Source organism: Hemiscyllium ocellatum, chromosome 38 (genome assembly GCF_020745735.1).
Source record: "Hemiscyllium ocellatum isolate sHemOce1 chromosome 38, sHemOce1.pat.X.cur, whole genome shotgun sequence".
Classification (NCBI taxonomy): Eukaryota; Metazoa; Chordata; class Chondrichthyes; order Orectolobiformes; family Hemiscylliidae; genus Hemiscyllium; species Hemiscyllium ocellatum.
The window spans coordinates 30,478,559-30,489,462 of NC_083438.1; the positions used below are offsets into that span (position 1 = coordinate 30,478,559).

At 53.9% G+C, this 10,904-nt stretch overlaps 1 protein-coding gene across 1 annotated transcript in view; it reads right to left on the reverse strand.

The window, feature by feature from the left end:
- LOC132833971 (fructose-bisphosphate aldolase B-like) overlaps window positions 1–10,489 on the reverse strand; it is a 30,234-nt gene extending 19,745 nt beyond the window's left edge. Inside the window, exons 1-3 of the mRNA XM_060852676.1 lie at window positions 10,345–10,489; window positions 4,622–4,740; window positions 2,388–2,599 (exon numbers count right to left, since the gene is read on the reverse strand). Coding sequence (XP_060708659.1) covers window positions 2,388–2,599; window positions 4,622–4,733 — 324 coding nt within the window. The 5' untranslated portion in view covers window positions 4,734–4,740; window positions 10,345–10,489. The remainder of the gene's footprint in view (window positions 1–2,387; window positions 2,600–4,621; window positions 4,741–10,344) is intronic.
- Window positions 10,490–10,904: the final 415 nt, after the last annotated feature.

Consider the following 10,904-nt stretch of genomic DNA (forward strand, 5'->3'; position numbering starts at 1 on the left):
AGCACACACCCCTCTCTCACACACACACACCCCCACTCTCTCTCACACTCACACACACCCCCTCTCTCTCACACACACACACACCCTCTCTCTCTCTCACACACACCCCTCTCTCTCACACACACACCCCTCTCTCTCACACTCACACACACACCCCTCTCTCTCTCTCACTCACACACACCCCTCTCTCTCTCACACACACACACCCCTCTCTCTCACACACACACACACCCTCTCTCTCTCTCTCTCACACTCACACACACACACACCCCTCTCTCTCTCTCTCACACACACACACCCTCTCTCTCACTCACACACACACACACACACACCCCCCTCTCTCTCTCACACACAAACACCCCCTCTCTCTCTCTCACACACACACCCTCTCTCTCTCTCACACACACACCCTTTCTCTCTCTCACACACACACACACCCTTTCTCTCTCTCACACACACACCCTTTCTCTCTCTCACACACACACACCCTTTCTCTCTCACACACACACACCCTCTCTCTCTCTCACACACACACCCTTTCTCTCTCTCACACACACACACCCTTTCTCTCTCTCACACACACACACACACACACACCCTCTCTCACACTCACCTACAGATGCCCTCTCTCACAGTGACACACACACACACACACACTTTATCCCTGTGTTAATGGTATGTAATCCCTCGACCCAGACAAACCCCACCCTGCCAGTCCCTGCTGCAATGCAGTGAGAGCTGCGAGTCTCCTCAGACCTGCCACGCTGGGAGAACCTGCCTAGCGAGCTGAGACAGCTCATTGAGAAACCTAACAACACAGACAGAGAGGCACGAGTACCCAACAGGCAGACAGAGAAAGACAGGCAGTGAGAGGCTGACAGATAGATCGAGAGAGAGAGACAGACAGACAGACAGAGACAGATAAGGAGAGACAGTGAGATTGAGGGACCTTAGGAGACAGGGATTGATACAAAGGCCAACAGGACAAGAAATCCAGAGAGACAAGCAGTAACTCATGGAGGAGGTGATAGTGAAAGAGACACAGAGACTCACACAGACAGAGATGTAAGGGGGAGGTAAGGTGGGAGAGAGAATTAGCGAGAGAGACAGACAGACAGTAATTCCCTCTTCCAGCCCAGCCTCCAGAACATTACATCATAACAACCCAAAACAGGAAGAAAGGATTTGCACCAACTCAGACACAATTACAGGATGGTTAATCAAATAAACTAAAATGCTGCGGGTGCTGGCAATCAGAAACGAAACCAGAGATTCTGTCGAAGGGTGACTGGACCCCTGAAACATTAACTCTGCTTTCTCTCTGCACACGTTGGCAGCCCCGCTGAGTTTTTCCAGCAGGTTCTGTGTTTTGATTTGTGAAGATCTTGACTCATCTTGACACCACACAGAAAGAGAGAGCCTGAGATGTCTGGAGGCTTCCATTATTCCCAATTGAACCCAGAATCAATGGGGGATGGGATGGATTTTGACAACTTGCTTTGGGGAGCACCAGTGCAGTTCTCTCTGAGGGGTTGGACTGCAAGGAGCAGCCAATGTGCACACAGCAAGCTGCCAGGAACAGTGACTTACAGTAACCCACAGCAATTGCTTGTATGAGTGATAAATAATGAATGCAGTACTGACCCGCCGACAGTGCGGCTCTCCCTCAGCACTAACCCTCTGACAGTGCGGCACTCCCTCAGCACTAACCCTCTGACAGTGCGGCACTCCCTCAGCACTGACCCTCCAACAGTACGGCGCTCCCTGAGCACTGACCATCCGACAGTGCGGCATTCCCTCAGCACTGACCCTCTGACAGTGCGGCACTCCCTGAGCACTGACCCTCCAACAGTGCGGCGCTCCCTCAGCACTGACCCTCCGACAGTGTGGCGCTCCCTCAGCACTGAACCTCCGACAGTGCGGCATTCCCTCGGAACTGACCCTCTGACAGTGCGGCATTCCCTCAGCACTGACCCTCCGACAGTGCGGACCTCCCTCAGCACTGACCCTCTGAAAGTGCAGCACTCCCTGAGCACTGACCCTCCGACCGTGTGGTGCTCCCTCAGCACTGAACCTCCGACAGTGCGGCATTCCCTCAGAACTGACCCTCTGACAGTGCGGTGTTCCCTCAGCACTGACCCTCCGACAGTGCAGCACTCCCTCAGCACTGACCCTCCGACAGTGCAGCACTCCCTCAGCACTGACCCTACGACAGGGCCCACTCCCTCAGCACTGACCCTACGACAGGGCCCACTCCCTCAGCACTGACCCTACGACGGTGCGGCACTCCCTCAGCACTGACCCTCTGACAGTGCGGTCAGGATGTGTGACCTATGGTGTTTGACCATGTCGGTGTCCCCGGTGAGAGTTAGGTGGTGAGCGCTCACCTTAATCCCAACAGCAATGCCTTTCTCCTTGACTAGTTCAGGAAACGGGGTGCCATCGTCGGTTTTCTGGTACAGGGTCTCGTGGAAGAATATGATCCCCCCGATGCATTCGCTGACCTCGCTGTCCACGGTGAACAGAACCTGCCGGAAAAACCTGCGATTCTCCTCCGTGTTCTCCACGTTAATGTTCTTCAGACGCTTTCCCATGGTGCCTGGGGATGGAGCAGAACATGGGGTCACAGGATGGGCTAGATCCATGTTCCTTCATCCTCAACCTCGAGTCTTCCCCCTTGTTGTCTACTGCCTACATCATGAGCTGCTGAGGTTCCCTTCAAGGCCTGGTTCACAGTTAGAATCATAGAATCCCTACCATGTTGAAACAGGCCCAACAACTCCACACCGACCCTCCAGAGAGTAACCCACCCAGACCCATTCCCCTACCCCATTACTCAATACTTGCCCCTGACTAATGCCGACAGATCCCTGAACACTATGGGCAATTTTAACATGGCCAATTGACCTAACCAGCACATCATTGGATTGTGGGAGGAAACTCAGGCAGGCATGAGGAGAACGTGCAAACTCCACACAGTCGCCCGAGGCTGGAATCGAACCCAGCTCCCTGAGCGCTGTGAGGCGGAAGTGCTAACCACTGAGCCACCTGAACACGAGCTTCGTAAGCTCGTGTCTACTTATTCCCACTTCCATTAGAGTGGACTGAGGCCAATCGGCCCATCCAGCCTTAGAAGATAGGAGTAGGCCATCTGGCCTATCCAGCCTGCTCCGCCATTCAATAAGATCATGGCTGACCCTATTCCTGGACTCAGCTCCAATTCCCCGCCCGCTCACCATAACCCTACAATGATGAAGTCTGAACTGTGACACTGGGCAGGGACTTCCACAGATTCACAACCCTCTGGGTGAAGAAGTTCCTCCTCAATGCAATCCTACATCAGCTCTCCCTGATTTAAGGCTGTGGCCCTTAGTTCTGGTCTCACCTCCCAGTGGAATCAACCTCCCTGCTTCTATCTTATCTATTTCCTTCATAATTTTATATGTTTTTATACGAACCTACCCAATCCCATTCTTGGAAACTCCAATGATTATAGTTCTGTCGCTGCACAAGGCCTTGACTGATTTGACTATGACCTGAATTCCACTTTCCTCCCTGCACCCACAATAGCGTCTCGCTCTGTCGTTCACCCCGAATCTGCCACTGATCCACAGCGGGGCATGAAACCCCAGGAGAAGAATTCTTTTCACCCCCACCTCAAACCTCCATCTCGAGGTTGGGTCATCAAGGCTGGGAGAGTCAGATTTTCAAATCGATCAGCCAGGAGGAACCGAGGCAGGGTTGGGGGGGGAAGGCAGGAAACAAGAGGGTGATGATTATCATTACATAGAAGCAGAGTCAATGGGCTGAACGGCCTACTTCTTGCAAGGGTATACCTCTGCATCCTCATCCAGCCTCTATACCCCTCCCTACCTCTGTAACATCCTCTTACCCCTACAGCCCCTCCCTATCTCTGTAACCCCCTCCAGCCCCTACTCCCCTATCTCTGTAACCCCCTCCAGCCCCTCCATCCCTCCCCCTCCCCATCTCTGTTACCTCCTCCAGCCCCTACACCCCCTCCCTATCTCTGTAAACTCCCCCAGCCCATAAACTCCCCCCATATTTCGATAACCTCCTCCAGCTTCTACACCCCCTCCCTATCTCTGTAAACTCCCCCAGCCCCTACACTCCCTCCATATCTCTGTAACCCCCTCCAGCCCCTCCATCCCTCCCCCTCCCCATTTCTGTTACCTCCTCCAGCCCCTACACCCCCTCCCTATCTCTGTAACCCCCTCCATTCCCTACACCCCTCCCTATCTCTGTAACCCCCTCCATTCCCTACACCCCTCCCTATCTCTGTAACCCCCTCCAGCCCCTACACCCCTCCCTATCTCTGTAACCCCCTCCAGCACCTACACCCCTCCCTATCTCTGTAACCCCCTCCAGCCCCTAACCCATCCCAATCTCTGTAACCTCCTCCAGCTCCTAACCCTTCCCTATCTCTGTCATCTCCAACTTTCCTAACTCTGGACACACTCTCTTCCACAGTAACACAGTCCCAGGGTGAATCTGTCCAAGTCGGCTGTATTCGATTGCTGCTGGAACACCACAGCTGACTGACCATGGGGTTCCTCACAGTCAGATTGCTCCCGCTCCCACTTTAGCCCTCTGGAAAACTCACCGACGGATTCATCGGCTGCGAGGATTCCCTTTCCCGAAGCAACGATCCTCTGAGCGACATTGGCGAGTTCCGCTTTCTGTTCCGGAGTCAGGGAAATAAACTGGTGGGTCATGGTAAAGCTGGATTGTATGGGGACAGAGACAGAAACAAACAGACAGTGTCAGTAAACATGATCCCGACTTCTTTCAGGATGTAAATGGATGCAATGCTCTGGATTTATGCTTGGAAAATCCCAATGGCCCAAAGCATCTAGGGTTCAGCAAGTGACCCCATATATTGGCCATAAATCAGTCAGGCACACTGCAGTGCAGAGGGAGCACTGCACTGTCAGAGGGTCAGTGCTGAGGGAGTGGGCACTGTCGGAGGGTCAGTACTGAGGGAGTGGGCACTGTCGGAGGGTCAGTGCTGAGGGAGTGCCTCACTGTCGGAGGGTCAGTGCTGAGGGAGTGCCGCACTGTCGGAGGGTCAGGGCTGAGGGAGTGCCTCACTGTCGGAGGGTCAGTGCTGAGGGAGTGCCGCACTGTCGGAGGGTCAGTGCTGAGGGAGCGCCACACTGTCAGAGGGTCAGCGCAGAGGGAGCGCTGCACAGTTGGAGGGTCAGTGCTGAGGGAGTGTCACACTGAGGGAGGGTCAGTTCTGAGGGAGTGCCACACTGTCAGAGGGACAGCAGTGAGGGAGCGCCGCACTGTCGGAGGGTCAGCACTGAGGGAGGGCCGCACTGTCAGAGGGTCAGTGCTGAGGGAGCGCCGCACTGTCAGAGGTTTAGTGCTGAGGGAGTGCTGCACTGTCAGAGGGTCAGTGCTGAGGGAGCGCTGCACTGTCGGAGGGTCAGTGCTGAGGGAGCGCTGCACTGTCGGAGGGTCAGTGCTGAGGGAGAGCTGGACTGTCAGAGGGTCAGTGCTGAGGGAGCGCCGCATTGTTGGAGGGTCAGTGCTGAGGGAGTGCCGCACTGTTGGAGCGTCTTTCCAGAGGGAGTGCCAAACTGAGTTATGTGTATAACATTATCCCACATGAATTGGCAATCATAATTGATTCCCTGCCAGTAAGGAGGCAAACAATGACTTAGCTCTCTGCCTGTATTTTGTTGCTGACATCATGGTGACTAAGGCCTTTGAGCCTTGGGTAAGGTCCAAGAAGGTGCTGGTGTTTGGGAAGCATCTAAGTCCGGAATTACAAACCAGTTTTCTGTGGGCTTAGGGAGAGAGGCATAGACGGGATGCAAACCAGGAAATGAATTGAACTTCACGATTACAGAACACTTGTCTGAAGCAAGCATCAATTTTCAGGGTGTGGGATGGGACTGGTGAGTGAAAGGGTGGTGATATATGTGCCTGCGGGGGCTGAGTAATGGGCAAACTACTCCTCTCCAAACCAACAAAACCCAATGTTCTTCCTGAGGCACGGTCTGAACACCAGAAGAGAATGTTTCAAGGTGAGAATCTGGGAGGTGCTGGAGGAGGAATGCATCATGAGCCACATTGAATAACATCTGATTAAAAAGGAATCTGAAACAATAAGTAAGGAATCTCACTCCAGCTACCTCTGCGTTGATTGATCCGCCAGGTACTTGCTTTGCAGAATGGCTCACTGTTGACAAGGATAGAGCATGAGGCATTGAGTATAGGGTGGCACGGTGGCTCAGTGTTTAACACTGCTGCCCCAAAGCACCAGGGAGATGGGTTCGACTCCACTCTCAGGCAACTGTCAGAGCGGAGTTTACACATTATCCCCATGTGTGCGTGGGTTTCCTCCCATAGTCCAAAGACTTGCCCGCTAGGGCAGATTGGCCACAGTAAATGCAGGAACAAGATAGGATGCTTTTAAAAGGGTGCAGACTCAATGGGCCGAATGACCTCTCAGTGCAATATGAAGAGACCAAAGTAAGTGACAGAGAAAACACTAGGTCAGCCCCGCCATTAGAATTAAATGTTCGAGTCCGATAAGATTCTTCTTCAGACAATCTGTCGGAGGGTCAGTGCTGAGGGAGTGCCGCACTGTCGGAGGGTCAGTGCTGAGGGAGTGCCGCACTGTCGGAGGGTCAGTGCTGAGGGAGTGCCGCACTGTCGGAGGGTCAGTGCTGAGGGAGCACTGCACTATCAGAGGGTGAGTGCTGAGGGAGCGCCACACTGTTGGAGGGTGAGTGCTGAGGGAGCGCCGCACTGTTGGAGGGTCAGTGCTGAGGAAGTGCCTCACTGTGGGAGGGTCAGTGCTGAGGGAGTGCCGCACTGTGAGAGGGTCAGTGCTGAGAAAGCGCCTCACTGTGGGAGGGTCAGTGCTGAGAAAGCGCCTCACTGTGGGAGAGTCAGTGCTGAGGGAGTGCCATATGTCCATGGGTCATGCTGAGGGAGTGCCGCACTGTCAGAGGGTGAGTGCTGAGGGAGCGCCACACTGTCGGAGGGTCAGTGCTGAGGGAGTGCCGCACTGTGAGAGGGTCAGTGCTGAGAAAGCGCCTCACTGTGGGAGGGTCAGTGCTGAGGGAGTGCCATATGTCCATGGGTCATGCTGAGGGAGCGCCACACTGTCGGAGGGTGAGTGCTGAGGGAGCGCCACACTGTCGGAGGGTCAGTGCTGAGGGAGTGCCGCACTGTGGGAGGGTCAGTGCTGAGGGAGTGCCGCACTGTGAGAGGGTCAGTGCTGAGGGAGTGCCGCACTGTCGGAGAGTCAGTGCTGAGGGAGTGCCGCACTGTGAGAGGGTCAGTGCTGAGAAAGCGCCTCACTGTGGGAGGGTCAGTGCTGAGGGAGTGCCATATGTCCATGGGTCATGCTGAGGGAGTGCCGCACTGTCAGAGGGTCAGTGCTGAGGGAGTGCCGCACTGTCGGAGAGTCAGTGCTGAGGGAGTGCCGCACTGTGAGAGGGTCAGTGCTGAGAAAGCGCCTCACTGTGGGAGGGTCAGTGCTGAGGGAGTGCCATATGTCCATGGGTCATGCTGAGGGAGTGCCGCACTGTCAGAGGGTCAGTGCTGAGGGAGTGCCGCACTGTCGGAGGGTCAGTGCTGAGGGAGTGTCACACTGTCAGAGGGTGCGTGCTGAGGGAGCGCCGCACTGTCGGAGGGTGAGTGCCGAGGGAGTGCCACACTGTCAGAGGGTCAGTGCTGAGGGTGTGTCGCACTGTTGGAGGGTCTGTGCTGCGGGAGTGCCGCACTGTCGGAGGGTCTGTGCTGCGGGAGTGCCACACTCTCAGATGGTCAGTGCTGTGGTTGCAGACAGATATGGAAGATGTTGATGAGGGTGTTGCTAGCTGTGCCATCACCTCCTTACCCAGAGCCAATCATTTTGCTGTGGGTCTGCTGTCACGTTTCGACCAGATCAGGTAAGGATGCCCCTTTCCTTCCCTATTGGACATTCGTGAGCCAGATGTTTTGTTCTGCCAATGGATTCACGGTCATCATTAGACCTTAATTCCAGAGCAGCTGTAGTGGGGCCCCCCGAATATTACCAGGGTCTTTGGACTAACATCTGGGTGGTTATACCACTAGGGCATTGCCTCCCCTTTAAGGTCATTGCTTCAAAGAGGACAGGGGAGTATCCCCAAGCAATTCCTGGACCCTCTATTTGACCTGCAGTCAATTGCATTCAACAAACAATAAACAGATGATCTGGTCATTGTAATCTCCGTCCTGTGGATCTGGTTGTGGGTGTTCGGCTGGGAGACCGAAACGGCAGAAGCAACAAGCCACGTTTCAACAGAGTAATCATTAATTTTGCCACCTCCACCCCATCTCCAAGGCTCGATAAACTGATGTACATTGCAAAACAGTAACCATTCAGGAGTCACCGGGGTTTGTTGGACTTTGGATGGAAATCAAGGCTCTTTCCACACCTCCCCCTTCCCTTGGACCGGGGGGAGGAGGTGTGGTACCATGGCTGTTCATATAACTCACACTAACTGATTGATCTCATGGGGTGTTCGTCCTATCCCCTGCTACCGCCCCCCACCCCGCCCCCCCACACACACACCTCCTCTCTCTCTCTCTCTCTCTCACTCACACACACACAAAACACAGCCTATTCAAAAGATAAACTACAGGTTGGAATGCAGCTGAGGCAGGCAGGATAGACTCAAGTGCAAAGGCCTCCTCTAGCTGCTGTGTTGGCTGAATGTGGCTAAATGGCTGTTCCTGTGTGACAGGCTGGAGGAGGGGGGCTGAATGGCCTCGTGCTGGAGGAGGAGGGAATACTGAATGGTCTCCTGTTCCTATGTAACAGACCCCAGTGAGCTGAAAAGCCCACTCCAATTTTTCCTGATGCCTGGTACATTGACCCTTTTAAATATCAGAACGTGCAGTCAAGTGGGAAAGGGACTAGGCGATTCTGTGTGGAAAGCACTGCTTTTCAAAAGGTGTTTTTTTCTTTCCCAAACCGCAAACAAATTTGTAAAAATTCTTTCCTGTTGGCAGCGAGATGGGGAATTTGAGATTCTGCCTCATTAGTGGAGGGGAAATCCACACTGTCACACAGGATTCTCAAGTTTAATTCTCTCTTCTGTAAAGTCAGAAAGCAAACAAAATAATGTTGTTTTATTCTGCTTTTCCCCCATATCAGGTTCATCCTTAGAGTGTTTTACAGACAATGATGTGCTTCTGAAATCGAGTTATTGTTGCAATGCAGGTGTATCTGCACAGGCAGCTCCCATTAATAGTGATCTAATCTTTACAGTGATATTGGGATAGATACTGACCACAACACACAGTGACAAACACCACTGTGTGCTAGCCCATCACCTTGCCACAGAGCCAAATCACCCACTTTGAGGGCACATTTGGTCTGTTGCAATCTACAAAGAGGGTAAATTATCTGAAACACTGATCCTCTGATACTGCTGTACACCCACAGTAATGACCATCCGACAGTGAGGCACTCCCTCAGCACTGACCCTCCAACAGTGCAGCACTCCCTCAGCACTGACCCTCCGACAGTGCGGCGCTCCCTCAGCACTGACCCTCCGACAGTGTGGCACTCCCTCAGCACTGACCCTCCGACAGTGTGGCACTCCCTCAGCACTGACCCTCCAACAGTGCGGCACTCCCTCAGCACTGACCCTCCGACAGTGCGGCGCTCCCTCAGCACTGACCCTCCGACAGTGTGGCACTCCCTCAGCACTGACCCTCCGACAGTGTGGCACTCCCTCAGTACTGACCCTCCGACAGCGCGGCTCTCCCTCAGTACTGGTAGGAAGTGAGGAATGCAGATGCTGGAGATCAGAGTCGAGATTGTAATGCTAGAAAAGCACAGCAGGTCAGGCAGTATCTGAGGAGCAGGAGAATCGATATTTTGGGCACAAGCCCTTCATTGGGAATCCCTCAGCACTGACCCACCGACAGTGCCCACTCCCTCAATACTGACCCTCTGACAGTGCCCGTTCCCTCAGTATGACCCTCAAATAGTGCCCGCTCCCTCAGTACTTACCCTCCGACTGTGTCGCACTCCCACAGTACTGACCCTCCGATAGTGCCCGCTCCCTCTGACAGTCTCGCACTCCCTCAGTACTGACCCTCTGACAGTGTCGCACTCCCTCAGTACTGATCCTCAGTCAGAGCAGTATTCCCTCAATACTAACCCTCTGAGAGTGAGGAACTCCCTCAGTACTGATCCTCAGGCAATGCCAGCTCTCCCTCAGGACAGACCCTCTGATAGTACCAGCTCTCCCTCAGGACTGGTCCTCCCACAGTGCCAGCTCACCCTCTGACAGTGCGGTATAGTTTGTGCCAGCGGCACTCACTCACCTCTGGGTGTTAATCTCTCCCACTACGGGGTTCACTGGCTGTCCTGACTTGGTGCCTGCGAGAGAGACAACTGTATCTTGACCAGCGACTTGCTCGTGTGTAACTTGAGTGAGTGGGTTAAACTTTAACGTGAGAGACACGGCACAAAGCCAGAGGGAGGCGGTGATCGCGGAGCTGGCCTCCCATTGGCCAAGCCGGGCGCAAACTTTCCACCAATGGGAGAGCCGCGTCTCTGCCACCAACTTTGCCTTGTTTCAAACCGCGAGTTAACGCCCAGGAAATGGAGCAACTTCTGAGCGGCAGGAATAAAGGCAGTTCTCTCCACCCTGCCAGTGCTCGTTCATTGCTGCTGAGATACTAGGGCCCCATTCCCAAGCCGTTTCCTTTTGCAACATCCTGTCCAAATTGTGAAAATTCCTTTGGGCTCTCAGTGGGGAATCATCAATTTCTCAAATACAAAAGCGTTCCTTCGGCCCATTGATCCTGTCCAGCCCCCAAAATACTCTTACGACCTCTTATCCATGATAGACCCATGGCCTTGCATGTTATTACTGTTTAAT